Genomic DNA, 22,700 nt, shown 5'->3' with positions numbered 1-22,700 from the left:
CAATATGACAAGCCTCTTCCTTCAGGTCTATTTCCTAGAGTAGCTGTAGTATAGGCCTTCACAGCCCTTAGGTTTTGCCTTTATAAGTTATATTCTTACCTGTGTGCATTTAGCTCAAAACAAAGCGCAAAGCTGTAGAAAAATGGTGTAAAGTCTGTGGTTTTCCGGCGGCAGCGCAACGCAGAGAACCGATCTGCAGATCTTACTTCCGGGTCTCAGCAAGCCGCTGACGTCACTGGAGAGCAGGAGAATGCTCAGTTTCCATTGGAGAGGCAGAGGACGTGCTCTCAGTACGCACTCCGCTGATGTAAACAGTAGCCACGTGTCTGCTTGCGTGTCAGCTGATTAGCTGACATGCTGACCTGTGATTGGTTTTTGTTCAATTCTGTTTTGTGTTGATTGGTTAGCTCTAGTATTTAAACTCAGAGAGCGCCCCCAGTCATCGCCCGTGATAGTATTAGCTGTGACTTGTTGCTGGGTATGCGCTCTCTCCCTGATTGATTCCTGTTGCCGATTACTGCTTATATCCTAACCACGCTAACCTCTGATTGATTCCTGTTGCCGACTACTGCCTGATACCTGGAATTTGTTTGCTGGCCGCCTGGATTGACCTCTGCTTGGACACGGACTTGTTGAACGCTGCCTGTACTGACCTCGGCTTCCCTTGACTACGCTATCTCTCGAAAGTATATCTGGACTGCCTTAGCACTCTGGAACATCGGTCTCTGCAGTCATCTGACTCATTCGTCTGGATTGCCTCATCCCCTAGGCCTCAGGTGACTATATACATATATACTTGTGGATACTGTGCCCATTGCATTCCTAAGTTATAAGTTGTGTTGGTGGATTACCATCTGTCAGTCTGTATGCTACATCTACCTGCATTGTAGTATTGTATTGTAGTATTGTGTTAGGTAGGACTTTACGCAGGTGTTACAGGCTGGGCTATAGGTCAGTCATATGGGCATACAGCCAGCCTGACCTATAGTCATTGACCAGACAAGCCTGACAAATGGTTCTCCAGTGTGTAAACATCTACAGCTGACACCTGCATCAAGTCTGCAAATTTTAGCAATACTCATGGACGTAAGAAATTCCTTTTACAAATATAAAGTAGCCCCAATACTGGCAAGGTATACAGTTTGTGAGAAAAAAAAAAAAGACTTGTCCGTACCTTCTCAGAATATATAGAAGGAGAGCTCATGGGATTCATGATGACCATAGTGGGTCCAGCGTATGTGTGTATCAGGTTTGCGCCATAGCGTTGCCGCAGAGTGTTCAATACGCTGGCCTCGTTCAGGTAAACCAGTGACGCCAAGTCTTCCACTCGATCATGAGATGGAGGATTCGCCTGAGGAGTGAAAACAAAGGATGAGGTTGGAATTGCACTCATAAGATAACATACACAACTCCCAGACCTGTTCCTGGCTGAATAAAATATCCAAGTGTGGAAAGTTATCTTCAATGGTGGAGCCGAAACGCTGCAAAGTTATAACCAAGTATTTTACAAAAGAAACTTTCACGTTAATGCTTTATATATGTTCATTTTCAGTTCTACCCAAAAGCGAAGTTTAGATTTAGCAGATGTAATAATGCAAAGTGGAGAAGACACTACAGAGAGCTTAGCTCTTGAGTTTCCCTATTGGTCAGTGAAGCCACCTATCGTGTGAAGGGATCAATACTGCAGCTTGATGGATTTTCTTGAAACAGGTCAGGAGTGACTTCACAAAAGTAGCACTTTATCAGAGAACTAAATTCAAATTGTGTCATGCAGCTCTCCCTGCAATGGACCTCTGATTATGCACTTTATTCTCCTATGTCATTTTAAATGTTCAGTTTCTCATCAGGGTCATTTTAAGGCCAGTATACTCAACTATGATCACCTCAGTACACAAAAATAGCCTCTCTGTAACATTACAAGTAATCTGCATTATAAGTAGTCATAAGTCATAAGTGTGTGTGTGTGTGTGTGTGTGTGTGTGTGTGTGTGTGTGTGTGTGTGTGTGTGTGTGTGTGTGTGTGTGTGTGTGTGTGTGTGTGTGTGTGTGTGTGTGTGTGTGTGTGTGTGTGTGTGTGTGTGTGTGTGTGTGTGTATATATACACACATATATACAAAAAAAGACAGGGGTTAGGGGGGGAAAAAAAAAAAAAAAAAAAAAAAAAAAAAAGGACCTACCTTCTCAATGTCATCCTCATCCACATCCAGTGTACTCCCGTCATGCTCCAGTCGAATTTTCAGTTTTCCTTCAGGTAGATTGCTGTTTTCACTGTTCAATTTATTAGCTGCATGGAGACATCAAGAAAAATATTATTTACGTGAACCAAGCACCATTTTTTAGCACCCAGGGCTTCTCAGTAGCACAATAAAATGCATACTAACAAAGTGGCTCATTACTTAAACTCCATTCCAACGCTTTTTACCTTTAAATGTTGGTTAGAGGCTTTTATTGTTCTACTTCCGTGGTCAAGAAGAAACAGTAGGCAGATTAGGACTGCTGCAATTAGCAGTAGCAATGAGTAAACAAAAGCTTTCATCAGGTGGGTGGGAGAGATAGCACACTGCTTCTGGAAGTTTAGAGAAGTCACACTTCATTACATTTGCACCTTCCCCTGGATAAATAAGGGCAGAGGGGAGGGGTGGGGGAATGTAAGCTCCTACAGCTATTAGAATTCAGGACAAAATGCAGGTAAAAAAAAGCTACTTGGATTCATTTAATGTAAAACTAAATGAATTTAATGCTGAACAACATAAGAAATCCTGAGGGTGGCGCAGAAGGTCAAACTGTATTGTGGGGAAACAAAAGCCTAAAAAATTCTCAGCAAAATGCCCACCATGAAGCCTCCTTTACCGACTGCAAGGCTTGTAAAGCCCAACAAGAAGAGTGAACCAACTTGAAGCCGCTGCAGATTGGTGGAACCAGGTTGCTGGTGTGTGCGTGCGATGCAAAGATCTTGTTGGTTGTCAGCAAGCCAGGGTGTAATCAAGGGTTAAATAGACGTTCTGGCTGCAGCAACTAAGATGGACATGGGTGCAGGAGTATCGAAGGAGCTTGGGGATCCCCTCTCTATTCTCAAAATTTTGCTTGGTTGCGGAAATCTCGGAACAAAAATGTTATGAATTGGTGGGGAATCTCCCAGCCCCCCTCCTCAATGCGCAATGACAATGTTTCGGAGATCACAAACCTGGCACACAGCCCAGAATGATAAGGAGGCTCTATCGGAACCCACACCGGTGCCAATACATAATCCAAAATACTTTTGCTAGGAAGGAGAATAAAGCTTTCCAGTTGGCAGTGACAACAATATTTACCTACATGCAGAGTGAATTAATCTTTCTAGCTGCCAGTATCAGCAATTCCACAAAATATCCACTCATAATGATCACATGACTTTGGTGGAAACATCACGGCCTGAACGCTGATCTTAACTTTCAACAGGGATCATATGATGGATATTCTGGTAAGCCAATAATCTGGATAACTTTAAAGGGAACCCAAGACGAGAGGGACATGGAGGCTGGAAGATTTATTTTCTTGTAAACAATGCCAGTTGCCTGGCAGCCCTGTTGATCTTCTGGCAGGAGTATTATCTGAGTCAAAACCCTGGAACAAGCATATGGCTAATCCAGTAAAACCTGAGTCAGCTGAGTCAGAGTACCTGATCTGCTGTATGCTTGTTCCTGGGTCTATGGCTAAAAGTATTAGAGAGACAGATTCAGGAGGACAGCAAGACAATGTGCATTATATAAATGGAAATAAATATGGCAGCCTCCATATTTCCTCTCACTTCGGGTTCCCTTTAAAACAAGCATCTCACCAGCAAGGCAGGGACAATGTTGTACAGCACATTAAAGGTCCCGTTTCCACTAAACGCAAATTTGTATTGCGATTTTCCACAATGGCTCCACAGCCAATGCATATCAGTGGAGTAGTTTCCATTGAATGCAGATGAGCCATTGCGGAGCGATACGATGGAAGATAACCGGAAGACACCTGCGGCTGTCTGCCACGCAAAAAGTGGAAACGGGCCCTAAAAGCATTTTCAACATTTCAATGTTTGCATGACAATAACATTGTGAAGGAGTCAGCAGTGGAAATTCAGCTTTATTTATTTAAATCTTCAATGAAATAGCAGAAAATATAATGCACTCCTATGTGTCTAGAAACTGTAGGCAATTATTCCATTCTTAGCTGCATCCAAAGTGAATTTATCCCTTGGTGCTAAATTCAGCGATTTAGTGCGAGTAAACCGCCTGGCAGCAGGCTGAGGGAAAGCATGTTACTTTATGTAATTAGCGAACTGCTACACGTCCAATCGCTATTCTTGCGGCGACCAATCACTTTTAAGAAGCAGGAGTTGAATTTAATGAAGATTAAGTCAGGCGGCTGTCAGGCTAAGCGGCAGATAAACAATCTACGGCTAGGTTACGAGAGCTTGGAGCTGGGGAGGTAAATGGTCGAGCGGTGATTAAATTAATAGATTTTTTTTTTTAAATTAGAACAAATTTAAACGGTGGGAGAGGTGGCTCATACATAAATAAATAAAAAAAAAAACTGATTTAAGACAGATATTCAAAGTACAAATCGGTTTTCAATTTCCATTAAAAATGCTCTGGCAAACTTACATCGGCAAACAGATACTTTTAACTGCAAATGGCTTTCGTTTGGCAAATAGACCATGTATACGAATATATTTCAGGGAATTAGAGAGCACAGAGCTTCCAGGCAGCACGATATTTATTTAATAAAGCAGTTTGCATTTGGATTTCACCAAGAATGACTTCAGATATTTAATGTTATAGAGAATGCCCAGAGAGTAAACCTTCCACTGTAGAAAAGCATGATAAAATTCTAAGCCAATTTATAAACCGTTGTTACAATAGCGTCTCCTTCAACTGCGCTACTTCAAAGTCACTGATGGGGACAAAGGCAAACCTATTTACAGTAATGTGCTTAATAATAATCGTTGCTCAGTTCCCCCTAAGGACACAGTTTGAAAGCGCTTTCTTGCGTAGAAGAAGAAATGTAACTTTGTGCCACTGAAAATGGCTTTGCATATGAAATAAAGACTTAAAGATACTTTAAATCTTACTTGTTAAAACGATACTTTAAATGTCCTGGTCTTGGAAGGGATTTTTTTCTCTAGGACTCCCATCACAATACATTTTCCTAAGTTTAAGTTGGTTGCAACAATATGGAATACATACCAACTACTTAAAGGACCACTATTGCGAAAAATGTAGTCAGTTAAAATCTGACAGAACTGACAGGTTTTGGGCCAGTCCATCTCTTCATGGGGGATTCTCAGGGTTTTCTTTGTTTTCAGCAGCATTTCCTGAACAGCAGTTGCAAAGTCTAACTGACAAAATAGTGTGCACGTAAGTAGGGAGGCTGGCTGGTATCTTACTATTTTGGCAGTTAAACTGCTGTTCAGGAAATGCTGTTGAAAACAAAGAAAACCTTGAGAATCCCCCAGGAGGAGATGGACTGGCCCAAAACCTGTCAGCTCTGTTAGATTTTAACTGCCTACTTTTTTTTTTTTTTTTTGCGATAGTGGTTCTTCAAAACTGATCTGGCTTTTTCAAGGTTTGTACACACGTCCAAAAAAAGCACACGACCAACCAGACGACATGATTAACCGCACGACTAAGCGACTGCATGACTTGTGCTTCCCACACACCAACCATTTGAACAACTAACTCATTTGCATACTGCGCTCGCAAACGACTTGGCACGGGATCAACTGCGCGATATCCTCCCAACAGTTGTGTGAGTTGATCAACAGACCAAGTTTGGACGATAGTTAGCTGGAAAAGTTGCATGTGTGTACAAGCCCAAAGAGCCATTTCAGTTCCCAAGGATAACATTACACTTCTTTGGTTGCTCCATAGGCCAGAGAGCATGATCATGAAATAACAATAGCCCCCTGCAGGCTTGAAGGGGAAAGGAGCTTAGGGGCCCAGACCGGGACTGTAGTGCAGCCACAGTGGAGCTTCATACTATACCTTGAGTTGAGTTCCGGCAGCAGACCGGTTCTCTTCACTTCCCCTTTACTGTAGCCGCCGTGCAGCCAATTACCTAGTATCTAACAAATAAAGTTTCCTTTGGCTTCCAAATCCTCTCCACATCTCAATCTGATCAAACATCGGTGGGATGTGCTTGAAAAACAAGGACCAGTGTTCTCCCCAGGCTCTTTTAGCCTGGTGCTCCACCCGGCTAATTTCGGTGACCACCTGGCTGTCATCGGCTCACCTCCTGATCCTCCTAAGCAGTGGTGCACTGGTCCTGCCTTCCCCATTATGCCCCACCCGGCTAATTTTATAATCCACTCGGTCCTGTGCAAGAGTTCAAGTCCACTTTAACTTAGATGGTCTGAACTGATCATTTGTAAATATTTTGGATACTTTTTCAAAGGGTGCATAGGTAACCTCAGACACTAAATTGGAGAATTGTACCTGAGAATTACCGTAGGTCACTGCTATTTCCCACCACACCTCACCGGTGCTCATTCTCCCACCTTGTCTTTTCATAGAGAAGAACAAACACAGGAACAGTCTACCTGAAACAATCAAGACTGATCATTTCATGAGACTGATATGGAGTCAGTGCTGGGCCTAAAACAGGATTCACAGTCTTTTTCTCCACCTGAATCTAATAACAAAAGGAGTACAATGCTGCCTGATGGTGTGAGGGGAAACAGTTCCATCTTACCTAGAGAGAAGCCGTCCTTGTGAACCAGCCACACCTTCTCAGTCTCATACCAGTTCTGCTCAGCAGAAATCTGTTCTTCTGTCTTCGCCTGTAAAGAGAAAGTCATCTCAATTAATGCTAGAACAAACACATGTTAGGGCCATCATGGTATAGCGCTCTCCCTAAAACGGCACAGTCTGAGTTCAAACCACGCAAGTCACAAACAGGGAGACTTTACATGGATATGGCATGTGGCAAATGACAAAAAGCAAAAAACCAACACACACAAAAAACAGAACATAAATTAATAAAACACATCAAACCCAATCTGCAGAAAAATATGGTATTTTGCTTTGTGTACACAGAATGCACTTTGAAAAAGTGCATGAAGAAAACTTGGTGCTTGAACACAATTCAGAGGTTCCATAGAAGGGAACGGTAATCGATCTTTTGGGCGACAGCTCAAAGCTGAAGATGTATATCTAGCCTACAGTATAGCCACACATTTGCATAGTCAAGGCACTTCAACTAGGCCAGTGACTAACAGTACTGGAGGCAGAGAATGGAGTTTAAAACAAAACATGGCAGAATCGAAGCGCATGCAGTGTGAATGTGGCCTAGTGTTCTGAGGAATATCTGATAATGAAAATAATACTATTATGCAGCCAATAGGTTCTCTAGAAGCTCCCTTTAAAATGCTGCTAAAACAGAGGTGGTTTTGTTCGCTGAGAGCCTCAAAACAATAACTCCCATGTATTGCCTGATGAAGCGGTGAATGTCTGCAAAACGCAATGCATTGTTATGAGTTTATTGATTAAAGAATTTTTCAAATGAATATCAACTATTTTAGTCTATTTGAGGAAGTAAGCCCAAAACTACATCCCTCTTAAACAGTTTTTACATTTATTTTACTCTATTTTGGTGCCTCTGTTCAACAAATAACCAAGGAATACACAGCAAAAGTATAAAAAAAAAAAAAACACATAATCATCTCAAAACATCCCATTTTCTAGGAAGATTTAGAAAAGTATACATTTTTAAAAATGTTTTGCAAATATAGAATATAAGCGCAAAAATACCTAGACAAGTAAGCACAACAAATATATCATAGTTACACAACATACTAGACACAAAAGTGGACAGGACAGCAGGTAGTTTTCCAGAATATTATTATTGGTATAATATTATCCAGAACTGCAATTTGTGGATGTCATGCAAGTTTAACAAGCAGGATAGTAGCCAGGCTGAGTGTCATCTAAAACCTAGGTTCTCAATGTGTGGTACGCACACCCCAGGGGGTACTTCTGATGCATCTAGGGGGTACTCAGGCTTGATATACTTTGACAAGAATAACAAATTTTGAGTTTTAGAAAATGATAAACAACTGCAAATTAGTATTTTAGCTACTTAAAAGCAGTAGTAAAGATTTGGAAATTGTTTAGAACCAATTATCATGTACTAGGATTAAATATATATTTGTCAAGGGGTACTTGTGATAATGTTTACTATGCCAGGGGGTACTTGGTATGTACCCCTTTTAAAACCCTGTACTCACCAATAAAATGTTGAGAAACATTGATCTAAAAGATTTGTATAAATATAAGACTAATATGAGCAGCTTAGTAGGTATCCAAAAATTAGGAATACCATGGCAGTATCCTCCCCAGGCAAACATCAGACAATTTAATACACAGATGTCAGTAATTAAGAGACGAGCACATCAATCTATAGCCTGGTACATGCTTTCAACTGAATGACCAATCACTGACCAATGTTACCACCTCCATGTAGTATGCGGGTCAACAGGTTTTGAATCTTATAAGCAGATTGTGTAGGTAACTCTCATACTACATAGAAGTGGTAAGATTGGTCAATCCTAATTTAAAGTCCGTACCGGGTTTTGAACTACAGGGTATATCAGAATGTTTGGTTAACTGCAATTCTTAGGCTTACAGATTGTGTATCATAGAATTAGACAAGAAAGAATCATTCATGATCTTAGGAATCAATCATGATTGGTTGGGGAAGCCAGAATGCCTTACTAGCAAATGAGTTGGCATTTCTTAAAGGGGCACTATTGCTAATTTCATCTTTTTTAGCCACTTATACATTCATATGTCGTTCTGGAGTAATGATCTTGCTAAGTATATAGTCCAGTTCAAATGTAAATGTTCACTGACAATATGCATTTAGAGCCAGGCACTCACGTCGGTAGTTTTCGTTTCCGACGCCAATGCAGCCTAATCCATTTTATAGTAGGGAGGCATCACTGGTTTTAGAGCTGCCGTTATTTTCCACCCCTCTGTGCAGCTCCATTTACTTTGTGCCACCTTGTAACTGCTCTAACGTGCAGTTACATAGCTCACAGCAGCCACCGTAAAATGCAGGAAGTGGCTGCGAGCGGCTGTGTGTTGAAACGAAGCACTGCCGCCAAGGACCCCTTTTGCTAAGCAGGAATGAAACGGACACCTATTGTCCGTTTCTATGGTAACCCGACCGGCTTCTGAACAGTGAAATCTAGCAGCTCTTTGATGCCGCCGCTAGATTGCGCAGTTCAGAAGCTGGTCGGGTTACCATAGAAACGGACAATAGGTGTCCGTTTCATTCCTGTTTAGCAAAAGGGGTCCTTGGCGGCAGTGCTTCGTTTCAACACACAGCCGCTCGCAGCCACGTCCTGCACTTTACGGTGGCTGCTGTGAGCTATGACTATGTAACTGCACGTTAGAGCAGTTACAAGGTGGCACAAAGTAAATGGAGCTGCACAGAGGGGTGGAAAATAACGGCAGCTCTAAAACCAGTGATGCCTCCCTACTATAAAATGGATTAGGCTGCATTGGCGTTGGAAACGAAAACTACCGACGTGAGTGCCTGGCTCTAAATGCATATTGTCAGTGAACATTTACATTTGAACTGGACTATATACTTAGCAAGATCATTACTCCAGAACGACATGAATGTATAAGTGGCTTAAAAAGATGAAATTAGCAATAGTGCCCCTTTAACCAAATGGTTGAGGAGACAAATTGGGGTATTATCTGAGCAGCATGGACTTTCGTACAGACAGAATGCATACAGACCTACCGAATGAATGAACCATAGGACTGATTGCAATAATGTATCACATCAAGCACTCCAAAATGGCAAGGGACTACTAAACCAGAGGAAATAGTAAAACATATCTACAAAAATCTATCTACAAACTTGAATAACTTGTACTTTGAATTGGAATCCAGGCCAACATATACCAGTAATATAACCAGTGGATTTTGTGTTACCTTGAAAGAAAATTAAAAAAGGTCATGCTCTTTACCATCTATCTAAAATTAATGGGAGGAAAAGTATTTTGGGTTGCCCTTCCCTCCACTGCACCGCAAGTTAACATTCTTGCAGCAGATTCCCCCCTAAATAGAATGGCCCTGTTCTGGGCTGCCATGGCTTCAGGTGAGCACAGCTACCTCCGGGGCAGAGCTGCAGCCTCTAGACCAGGGGTACCCACAATTTTTCATCTTGTGAGCTACTTTTAATAATTAGCAAGTCAAAATGATCTACCTAGGTATAATTTATGTTCACAATTGTATATACAGAATGGAAAATGTAGTGCGGTTGGGATCTACTATGAAGTCCTTCGCGATCTACCCAATGGGCACCCCTGCTCTAGACTTTATTATCCAGGAAAGTAAGCAGATATTAGGATGCTAGGATTTATTTTTTTAAATGAATAAGAATGAAGAGTTATTCTTTACTCAAAATAATAATAAAGTGATTGGCAATGAAGACCTGCACTCCCAATTAATGAGACGTTGAAAACAATGGCAATGCTATTTGGAAACCTTATAGCTACTATCCTGCATGGTAAACTTGTATTGACCATAGAGCTTGTAGCTTGCTCTTCTGGTACCCAGAGCTCCTGCATGACATGATGTTGCTGGAGGATGGAGAATGGGAATGGCAATGTGTAGACTGACCTGCTATCATGATTTAGCTATAATTGCAGGGAAAACACAACACACAATAAAAGCAACAAGAGAAAACATCACCAGCCAACCTGAGACAGAGCACTGGGTGAGCTCAGAGGCGAAGCTGGGGTATCTTCCGTGGCACCCTGTGAAGCTGACTGGCAATAGGAAGGCAAGCAAGTCTAGTTAATGGTTATGTCAGAGCCAGTCAGAGAGCCTCAGTAAGGCAACGATAATACTAATCTAACAGAGCTAGCAAAGTACAATCTGTATAATATGCAGAACAACATCTATAGCGAACGCAGCAGCTGCATACATTAGACAAAGCTAAATATCTCCATAGACAATGTGTGGGCGCAATAATATGCCTAAAGGTGTCCATTAGCAATAACATTTTTAGTTAACAATCCTATTTTTGTTCAGATAATTCCTGATCTGTCTGACTTGAGATCAGGTGGCATCAGCATTCGCAAACCAACAGTTCTGACATGACTGTGGGTTCACAGACGAGGTCACTGCAGTGAACTGCATCCATAATGGCCAGATGACTTCAGATCAGAGGGGACATGCTGGGTATTATGGGATGGAAGCTGTCTACTCGTGTAACCATGCCACGGTGCACTACCATGCCAGTGGAAACCATGTGTCTACATGAGGAAAGGAACTTTAAATCTAGGCTAACAACTCCTCCTATCCAACAGGATGCCTCAGTGGCCAAGCAGGAGTTCACACTTACATATGGTTTCTGTGTCAGACACATAGAAGATAGGGATGATCAAGAATATGCAAATATTTCTGAGTTTATGCAAATTTATGTAAATTTAAGGAGGTGCTGGAAAGCTATAAATAAAATTTTAAACGGCACAGGCGCCACTTGCGGATGTTGTTGCAGGTATTTAGCTTGCAAAGCTGCTGGGTTCACTTTAATGCAACCTAAAAAGGACATCTGTATAACTTTACAGTAAATATGGATACAAATACAAACAAAACAAACTTAATATAAAAATGCAGATGGAAATGTGTGAAGAAAAAAAAAAGAAACTGAAAAGGGAAACAGAACCGTTACTTATGCCAAACATCTGCAACGTTATTACAAAGTCAGCACACAATTATTCATGGATATCATTCATTAAATTGCCTTAATGCTGTGACTTCCAATAAGCCGATTAACCCAAATATAATAAAGAGCTTATGTCACAATATTAGGGACAATAAATGTGGAACCTAATAGCAGTTGTGGTCTCTCGGGTATCTTACTAAGCAGTCTGGCACACGTAGTGCATGTGCTGAATAAACCACAGACTAGAAAACTCACTCATCCAGACAGGACTAACCAAACAGGTTTCACCATGCTTTGTTATCCAGCTGTGATCACTGGTACTCTGCAGTTTTCCCAATTCTCTCATATAGAAGCTGCTATCTTCATTTCCTTTATTAATTCTGCTAGTCTCCCTGTCACACTGATCCGCTGCTTCTAATACTAACTAGATCAGTGCCTGGAACAAGTACACAGAATGGCAGTTCTGTCTCCTCAGGCTGTATGCTTGCTCTAAGTGTGGGACTGACGCTCCTGAAGCCATAACATCAGTGTGATAGCTGGGCAACTTGAATAGAATAAACTGAATGTGGCAGCCTCCATATAGACATCATTCACTCTTTACCAGCAACAAATACTAATACAATGATTGCTTTACTCCAACCATCTGAACTGCCCAACATTTGCAAAAATAAGCAGGTGGTTTACTTTCCTGCACACAAGTGTTACACAACTAGAAGCAGTGCTGTTTTTAGGCATAGGCAAACAAGGCGGATGCCTGGAGTGACAACTGTAACATACAGTACTTTATGTTATTCTTCCAGCCACCTGCTAGTTCCATTAGGAGAGGAATGGATGGCAAGTTTAACACCTAAATGGGCACTGCTGTATCAATTGTTCCAACTGTGGTTGGATTTCCAGAAAAATATTCTAACCTGTAAAGACCCAGGCTGTACATAAACAGTATAAAGTGGATACACACCCCTCAAGACCATTATTGGAAGGGTTTGTTATATGGGTTCAGACTGAATTTGGGCCAGTGAGATGTATATGGCACAAACTTATAAACAGCATTATTTCTATGTAAACATTCTTATTTGTGCCCACAAAACTAATTGATGTACCGGTAGGTTATGATCTTCCACGAGATTAAGTTAGGGAAACAAAAGATGGAACTCCAAAATGGCCAGAAACAGGCCTGACTTGAAGTACACCTATAGCAGTGTTCTCCCCAGGCTCTTTTAGCCAGGTGCTCCACCCGGCTAGTTTTGGTGAGCACCCGGCTGTCATTGGCTCACCACCTCCTCTGCTGTAAGCAGAGTTGCTCACAGAAGCACTGGCGCTGCATTCTCATCTCGCCCCACCCGGCTACTATTTCATGCCACCCGGCTACTATTTCATGCCACCCGGCTGGAAGAAATTTCTGGGGAGAACACTGTATAGTATATAGGTATATATAGTATATGCCTACAAACAGCAAGCTGGTACACAAGTGAACGTTAACCTAGCAGAGACCCAGCTAGGTAAAGGCAGTGTGTCCAATTCATACTTTGACTAGGGACTGCAGTCTTACCAGCAGATTTACACTGCAGGTGTACTTGAGAAAAAAAATCTGCAGTACAAAACTAAATGATCACTATTACAAATATATGTTAATTGTCATGTTAGTATGTGTTGGGGGAAGACAGGCATGCATTAATAAGTGAATGATGGCTCTTCATGTAAGCTGGAGCGCTGTATTGCAATAAGCAGGTTTGCCTTCATGTGTCGCCAATAGTGCATGTTTAATCAAGTATGGAGTCAGTAGAAGGAGAACTCCCGCTTAGAACCACGCAATGGCATGGGTGATGGGCAGAATGTCTATCACCTAGGTTCTCAACATGTGGTATGCAGACCCCAGGGGGTACTTATGATGGTTCCAGGGGATACTTGGGATTGATATACTTTACCAAGAATAACAAATACTAGAGTTTTAGAAAATTATAAATCTTATTTAAACAACACCATATTAGTATTTTACCTAATTAAAAGCAATAGTAAATGCTTGGAAATTGTTTAGAACCCAATATCATGTACTATGATTTAATAAATATTTGCCTCGGAGTACTTGTGATAATGTTTACTATGCTAGGGGGTACTTTGTGAGTACAGGGTTTTAAAAGGGGTACATACCAATAAAATGTTGAGAAACACTGGTCTTTCACACCAAACTCACCAGCGGAGATCATCAGTGAGATGGAAATTATGTTAATGTAAATTTCATGCAGATTTCTGCAGCTCGGACATGGACCAATCAAATGCAGTAGGAAATGTTTTTACTGAACAAAAGGACACACTAACTTGCTACCCTCACAGCAATCATGCCACCGGCAAAGGATGCAAGCTGCATGCGGTTTGAAACTAGACCAATCAATCAAATTCATTTCAAGCCAGTTCTGCTTGGCCCAATTTAAAATTTGCGTGACATGTGCAAGAAAGTTTGCTTTTATTGTGTCTCATTGACCATCTCTATTCAGTGTTTTACTTTTTCAGTCAGAGGTGTAGCTAGAGTTTTCAGCGCCCAGGGACAAAGACAGCTTTTGTGCCCCCCTCTGAACAAACTGAGTGTGGCCACACATCAGAATGTGGTCATGGGTGGAGTCAAAAGTTAGATAGCTATATGTGCCCCCTTACCCCATTCAGATAGCCAGATGTGCCCCCTTTAAATAGCCAAATGTGTGCCCTTTTAACTAGCCAGATGTGCCCCCCCCCGGTCACCCTGTTTAGATAGCCAGATGTGCCCCCTTTAGATAGCCTTATTCTGCTGCTGTTAATGCTTCTGCAGAGGGAGGGAGAGAAGCAGGGCCACTTCGGGCAGCCAGCGAGCCTCCTCATGCATGTGGGGGTGCAATGGCCGCGCTGAGCCACGGGGCATATGTCCCCCGTTGCCCACCCATAACTACTCCTCTGATTTTAGCCTTATAAAAATAGACACCATAGACAGGAGGCGTACATGCAAAAAAGGCGCCTGGAAAAAAGGGTGCCAGATGTAGCTGATTAAGTGATTTTGGTTCTAAAAGGGCACCAGATGTAACCTCGAAACATGATTTTGTTTATAAAAGCGTGCAGGTTTGTAGCCAATGAGCACGATTCCATTTACAAATGGCACTGGACGTAGTCGCTATTAGGATATCCCGCTAACCCTAATCCCCCCTGGTGCCTTAAAAAACGTAACCCCCCATGGTGGTGCAAACCCTGACAGACCCTCCCCTCCCCCGATGCTTAACCTATACCACCCCCACACCCCAGCACCTAATCCTTAAAGGGAACCCGAGGTGAGAGGGATATGCCATGGAGGCTGCCATAATTCTTTCCTTTTAAATAACACCAGTTACCTGGCTGTCCTCCTGATCCACTGCCTCTAATACTCTGAGCCACAGAACCTTAAAAGCATGCAGCAGATCAGAAACTCTGACTCAGGTTTTACTGGATTATAGCCATATGCTTGTTCAAGGGTTTTACCTCTACAAGGATTTAGATAATACTTATGCCAGAAGAACAACAGGGCTGACAGGCAACTGGCATCATTTACAAGGAAATAAATATGGCAGCCTCCGTATACATACACAATACATACACCATTGGTGGGACTTTGAGACACTCTTTAAAAACTCTGGAATAATTTATGCAAGTATTTCATATGCAGTATAAATTTGGTTTGATGCAAAAAAAAAAAAAAAAAAAAAAAAGTGTAGTAAAAATGCTAAAAAAAAACAAAAACAAAGTTAATCCCTCAGAAAGCCAATCAGACAAGTTGCTCAATGATTTCCGATTGGTTGCTGCCTGGGCCTGCACACCATTGATCTCTGTTGTGTGTCTTTAGATGTTGTGTGGAGCATTCAGGAGGGGCTTAAGATGCACTCATGCAGGACATGCAAGGAGGAGATGGTGGGAGGTGGGTGGAGGTTAGTCATGGGCAGGAAAGAGGTGAAGAGAGCCTTACACTCCAGCATGACACACGCGCACAGACACCTGCCCAGATGTGGACAGAAGACGAGGCTGGGTTGGCAGACAGATCCTGAGGGTACAGTACCTGGCTCAGAGGAGAAGAGGTAGAGGCTGCTGGTTCCAGCTATGGCAGCAAGAAGATGAAAGAGGGCAGAAATGAACAACCAGTAATAAATAATGTCACACAACAACAGAGCAGATAGAACAAACTGTAAGACTTATAACAGGAGAGACTGAGACAACAAGTGAATGGGTATTACATCGAATCCTTTCTGAGGAGACCAGGAAATGAAAGTCTGCTACAGTACTGTATATATCGCTTGTCCTTCAGATTATATCAGATAATGTCTGCGCTGCTAAGGGGAAGCAACAACAAAAACACATGATGAGATCCAATGCTGCTTGTTACAAAAAGTACATTCATACATATCTGCAAATTTAAGTGTCTTTTTATATTCAGCTCACCACACCCCTTCCTACAGTCACAGACTGTTTTACAACCCACCCTGCAAACTTGTTTCTCATGGGCCGTTCCACACAGAGTTTGTTGCGCTGCGACCATTGCGTTGCGGTGATATTGTCCATTGTGACGCAACAGACGGGCCATAGGCACTAGTCTAGTAAAGGGGGCCCACGGGAGCTTCCTGCTCACAGCAATTCGGTCACAACCACTAGCTTGTAAGAAATAGGGGACAAAGCAGGAAACACTAACTACCTACACCACCAACCGAGTAGGGTTAGCAAAGCTGCCGGAAGGCCGCAGGCGAGAGTTCTGGCGTGCAATTTAGCATTACCTATTTCCACCGGTTCCACTTTTTCTTACAAATTAGTGGATGCGACCAAATTTCAAGGAGCAGGAAGCAGTCGTTGGTCTATGCGGTTTCCTGCTGGGAGTCTGGGACCTCTCAACCAGACTAGCATCAGACCCTGTATGTAAATTTTTCACATCAACCAGGTCATGACTTCTTAATTGATTTACAATTGTGGCGGTTGGGTCCAAAAACCTAAGTGGAAAATGGGAATAATATAGATTGTCTGTCCTCCCTTCCCCTTGTTCCCCTTGCTACCCTGTATGTAAATTCTTAAGGTGGCCACTAACAATACAATCTTTTTCATCCAATTTTACCAAATCTATTTAGTATAAGGGTAAACTGAGTGAATATATTGGATGGATAATTTAGACAGTTGCCTTATATATTACATAGAAATGGTAAGATTGGATGAAAAAGATTGTATCGTTAGTGGCCACCTTTATTTGGATTTGACTTACGGAGAGCAAAAAAAAATAAATCTCCAAATCAAAGATATCAGATGATAGACTTTCACGCAAGTTGAAATTATTAATGCAAATTGTGTACAGCTTAGCATTGGCCACTCAAACAAAGGCAGGACGTTCATGTGATTGACCATTTTCCAAGCTGCAGACAATCTGTATTCAATCTGCATGCAAGCAGGAACTTCAATTAGCCTCACCCAGGAGGCAGAAGTTGGCATTAGCAAGCCACAATCCTATCAGCTGACAGTGTTAAAGTGGATCCGAGATAAACTTTTACTCATTGCATATTTGTGTTCCTTACCTATAGTTTATAGGGCATTCCTCAAGCCAAATACTTTTTGTTTTGTTTTAATACTCTAATTTTCTATAAACTAAACAAGCCACGCCCACAGGTTTTCAGAGAGCCTTGGCAGTAGCAAGGGCTCATGGGAGCTCAGTCTGGGCAGGAGGAGGGGGAGGGGTTATTAGCAATTGATTTCAGCAGCAGAGGGGAGGAGGGAGGCAGATGGGAGGAGGGGGATTAGGTTTTTTCACAGGCTGAGTGCTCAAGATGCAGATAATCCTGCCTCTGTGTAATGTTTACAAACAACATGGCTGCTGTCATTGTATCACAGGAAGAAATAATCATATTCTATTATAGCTGGTTGCAGCTAGAGTTGCTGTGTAAACTATCTAAACTTTAGATAAGATATATAGACAAGTTACTTGTTATAGTTAGTTTTTCATCTCGGATCCGCTTTAACCAGTTGCTGTATTACAGATTACAGATCGAGAGCTACAACAACTATAGCGGCATACACACCTAAGATAAAAGTATTTGGAAAACAAAACGATAGATCTGTCGATAATCGCTTGGGAAAAAAAAAAAGTTTGCAAAAGACGACCAAAGAAAGCAACCAAAAACATTTGCCTCTTAATCTTTCAAACCTATCATGGGAGATCTTGTCAGATGAAGATCACTCGCTAAACAAGGTATGTATGAGATCTTTAGATATTTCTTAAACGTTTGTGTGCACAGCGCACGCGTGAAAAATTAGACTACAAAATAATTTCTTCGGTCTTTTGGATGAACTGATCGTTTTGCATGTGTACAAAATCGTTAGAATGATCTGTCGTCAAACCTTCCTGCCAAACCTATGCGGCAGATTTCTTGGTTTGCAAAGATTTTTATCTAACATGTGTACCCAGCTTTAGTGGCAGCTCCCATATTGATAATCTGATAAAAAAAATTGTTTGGTAAAGGCTGCAGCACAACACTGTGGGCTGTACACATCAGGGCTGTGGAGTCGGTACTAAAATCATCTGACTCCAACTCATCAGTTTATGAAACCACCGACAAACTCCAGGTACCCAAAAATTGCTCTGACTCCTCAACTCCAACTCTACAGCCCCGGTACACATAACTACTGTAAGTCACACATACAAGAATAAAGACAAGCAATTTCTATACAAAGTAAAATGGCAGAAGTGCAAGCAGCGCAACTTCTCAGCGGGCAAAAGTGCTGCAGCAACCACCGCAAAGCAAAAATTATTGAAAAGCATACGAGACAGAAAACATTCCTACAGACAGCTGGGACAGACAGGCCGCTAATACAATCCTCCACATAAAACCATAGTAAACAGAGCTGAGCTTATCATGTACTCATCCATAACAGACATCAGTATTTGCACAGCTTGCTGTCACCACACCATGATTAAAGCAACTGGCTGCATATAAAATATTTGTCAGCGGAACTTATAAACTGCTGCCGGCAGAGTCCACATTGCAAATGATTAAACTGACAAAAGCTTAATGTGCAGTCATCACAAGCTACGCAGAGGTCCGCAGAAATGCTGAAAGTGTGTTACATTTTTTTATTTCTTTATTTTAAGGTTCATTGAACTGAGAGTTGAAGCGTCACAAAATCCTATCAACATTAAAAACTGAAAACCTGACTGGATTAGGTTACAGTTGGGATGACTAACTTCAGATCTGTGTATCAATTGAAAAATAGCACCATTATCCCTCAGGAATTCAAGAGGTGACAAAATATACACAAAGACTCTTATACATTTCACATTTCTCCTAAGTTTTCTCCTATAACATAGCTTTTTAGCTTTTTGCAATTGAAAAGTACCAAAAATTGTGCTGTCAACTCAAAATTGAGTATTTTTTTGCTTGTTGGTGACTTATAAGGAACGTTTGAGACCTATGGACACTGCTATATTTATTTCCTTTTAAACAATACCAGTTGCCTGGCAGTGCTGCTGATCTTCCTGGTAAGTAGGGTCTAAATCACACACCTGTAACAAGCATGCAGCTAATCTTGTCAGATTTGTCATATACATGTGATCTGCATGCTTGTTCAGGGTCTTTGGCTTAAAGGACAACTGACATGAGAGTAATATGAAGATGACAAGTTAATTGCATATGGACCAAAATGAGTCCCAGACAGGCAACGGAGTGTCCTTAGGCAGTAGACCGTGGTGAGGCATAGAGGATATGGCCAGGTTGCTCTAGGCACCTGTTCAGTCTACCACACAAGTGTATGTGAATAGGGAAAAGGGGAGAACAAGCAGCAGGCCATACCTGTGCTGGTTTTCTAACTTGTCTGAATGAGGTTTCCATCCTGCCACCCTGTAGTGTCTATAGGTACCCAAAGCCATGGGAGGAGTGCGCAGTGCATCTGAGAACAGCAGACTGAGTGACTGGAGGATGATCATCATAAGGCTGCACACCTTGTATAGGACAGCACAGGAACAATGGCTCTCATTCATTAATAACTAGCAGCATGCTACAACTGAAGCTCCTGGTGTGCAGATTAATAACACATTGTAATGCAATATCTTGCGAGGAATGGTCTGTGGTTTCCATAGACACAGATGTGATTCCTCCCTCACTGTAGTTGGGCGAGCGCGTACGTACAAAAAGGGCGCCCGGACAAAAAGGGCGCGGGGTGTAAACTCTAAATAATAATTAATCATTAATAGGGTTTATAAAAATAGTGTGCTATATTTCGTTTACAAATAAGGTTTAACAAAATTATAAATCATTAAATAATGTTTATGAAGTCGGAAATTGTGAAAACGTTATTCTTCCCTGTTTCTAAAGTTAAACTTATAATTACGTTTATGAAAAAAACAATAATATATGTTTAATTGTTATAATTCTATATTATTGTGAATAACCTTCATTTACGATTTGTTCTTATAATAAAATCTGAAAATATTCTTTATAACAATGATATAAATATAACTACATTCGTAATAAGTGTTGTAAAACATTAGTAATTATTACTAAAATTTTATCAAAACTTTACCTAAGCCTACTCTTACACAGAACCCTCCCTGTACCTATCCCTAACCCCTAGACCCCCCTGTTGGTGCCTAAACCTAAGACCCCTCTGTTGGTGCCTAAACCTAAGACCCCCCTGTTGGTGCCTAAACCTAAGACCCCCCTGTTGGTGCCTAAACCTAAGACCCCCCTGTTGGTGCCTAAACCTAAGACCCCCCTGTTGGTGCCTAAACCTAAGACCCCCCTGTTGGTGCCTAAACCTAAGACCCCCCTGTTGGTGCCTAAACCTAAGACCCCCCCTGTTGGTGCCTAAACCTAAGACCCCCCCCCCTGTTGGTGCCTAAGTAACCCTCCCTGTACCTACCCCTAACCCCTAGTCCCCCCTGTTGGTGCCTAAACCTAAGACCCCCCTGGTGGTGCCTAAACCTAAGACCCCCCTTTATTATGTGGATAATAATGTTTTACTAATTGTGGATGCAAAAAATATTTTGCAATTTACGTTACGTACTGATCGCTTTATTTTGTGAATAATAATGTTTTACAAACAGTATGGGATAAAACTTAATAATAATAATGTTTTAATTAGTTAAATAAGATAAATGTTTAGTATTTTTATAAACGTTATTCGGCACGGGTGCATTTTATAAACGTAAATCACCACAAGCACACTTATAAATCATTAAAAATCTCCTGGCGCCAGTTGTAAACGTTATTTATGTCCTGCGCCCTTTTTTCCTGCTCGGCGCCCATTAAACGCTATTTATTATGAGAGTGAATGGCGGCGCCCTTTTTGTCCACTAGCGGCATGCGCCCTTTTTTCCTGGTTCCGAGGGAACCACCTGTCCTGATAGCTAGACATGTTCGACTTTGCAATATAATACAATGCAATTGCAGCTCTTTATTTAAAGTGTACCTGAGACAAAATTACTTTATAACTCTTGAAAATCTTCTGAAAATTTGGGGGTCGTCTTATACGCCGGGTGATGCCGGGTGATACGCCCTATCCTGTTACCGCCTCTCTGATCTCGCTGCTGAGGACTGTAGTGAAGCGGCGCAAGTGCAATTGTGCGAGATCTGAGAGGCAGACGAGTAGGTAAATAGGATACAAGGGCGGGCCAGATGGGTGAAAAAGGCGTGTTTTATAGGCACAGCACAATCTATTCTTCTATACCGCTCTGATAAACAGGGAGACAGGGAGAGCTGACCAATCTGCTTAGGGAGAGGGAGAATTGACCAATCTAACCAGTCAATCCCCTGTATAGTGTTATATACTGGGTACCACATACAGTACAGCACCAGTACCTGTTCATACACAGCACCAGTATATGATGCTTTTTTAATTTTTATTTGGTGTGCATTGGAAGAGAAGTAGTCTTATTGGGCGAGTACATCCCAAACTATATTTTAACTGGAAAAGTTGGGGGGTCGTCTTATACGCCCAGTCGTCTTATACGCCCAGTCGTCTTATACGCCCAGTCGTCTTATACGCCGGACTAAACGGTACCTAGGACTTCCTCCCTTTAGGTCGTGAGCTCCCTCACCACCTCCCCAGGCCATCCTGATATAGTTGTTCAGTCGAGCATGCGCGGCAGGGCCGATAGTGGCATGCCTGTGTTTATGTCCGGGATTTGCAATAAGTGAAAACAGGGACTTCGTAATGTAGCGGTTTGTGGAAAGGCATGCAAATTTGTTACCCTCCACAGACTGTAGGCACCCAAAGTTTTTTTTTTTTTTTACAAAACATATTAATTTTCACCTAGTTTTGTAGTGTTTGGGGATCTGTCTTTAATGCAGTCAACAACAATGGCTCTTTCAAGCTACAAGTTGTTGCCAGGTCCAGTACACACAGCTCCTACAACACCACATCACACCACACTTTTTGAGCACAAGTAAAGCCAAAATGTGTCACAACATAGCTAGTTTTAGCTTGACCATGTTATAACTAGCCATGCAACGGGACTATAGGGAATTCATAGGCGTTAAAGGCAGAAGCTAGAAAGCACTTGTAGCTAAGCAGACGTAAATAGGAAGCATAGGCTAAAAAAACTTTATTTACAGATGCCATGAAGATCTTCTCCAGGCGCTTCTGAGCCTCCTCTGACGGCGTCTGCTGGATGTCAGTGCTTGGGGCCTATAGGTCAAACTCACATTATTAGTATTTGCCCAATGTGCCAATTCTACACATCTTAAAGCACAACTGTAACATGAGGGATATGGAGGCTGCCATATCCATTTACTTTTAAACAATACCAGTTGCCTGGCAGCCCTGCTGATCTATTTGGCTGCAGTGGTGTCTGCATTACGCCAGAAACAAGCATGCAGCTAATCTTGTCAGATCTGACAATGTCAGAAACACCTGATCTGCTGCATGCTTGTTCAGGGTCTATGGCTGAAAGCCATAGCCATTCCTGAAAAGGAAATAAATGTCAGCCTTCATATCCCTCTCACTACAGTTGTCCTTTAAGGTCCATACTCACAGGAA

The 22,700-nt window shown here is 41.8% G+C and overlaps 1 protein-coding gene across 24 annotated transcripts in view; it reads right to left on the bottom strand.

Annotated features, from left to right (window-relative positions):
* Positions 1–22,700, bottom strand: part of MYO18A (myosin XVIIIA) — a 488,146-nt gene that overhangs the window by 303,452 nt on the left and 161,994 nt on the right. For 13 of the 24 annotated variants that reach the window (XM_068270111.1, XM_068270110.1, XM_068270109.1 and 10 more), the window contains 6 exons: positions 22,275–22,349; positions 15,754–15,792; positions 10,735–10,803; positions 6,711–6,798; positions 2,177–2,283; positions 1,175–1,351 (listed from right to left, as the gene is read on the bottom strand). In XM_068270111.1, coding sequence (XP_068126212.1) covers positions 1,175–1,351; positions 2,177–2,283; positions 6,711–6,798; positions 10,735–10,803; positions 15,754–15,792; positions 22,275–22,349 — 555 coding nt within the window. The remainder of the gene's footprint in view (positions 1–1,174; positions 1,352–2,176; positions 2,284–6,710; positions 6,799–10,734; positions 10,804–15,753; positions 15,793–22,274; positions 22,350–22,700) is intronic. The other 11 variants (XM_068270121.1, XM_068270123.1, XM_068270131.1 and 8 more) reach the window with 7 other exon arrangements.

This window comes from Hyperolius riggenbachi, chromosome 2 (genome assembly GCF_040937935.1).
Source record: "Hyperolius riggenbachi isolate aHypRig1 chromosome 2, aHypRig1.pri, whole genome shotgun sequence".
Taxonomy (NCBI): Eukaryota; Metazoa; Chordata; class Amphibia; order Anura; family Hyperoliidae; genus Hyperolius; species Hyperolius riggenbachi.
This window is presented reverse-complemented; position numbering and strand designations above follow the sequence as displayed.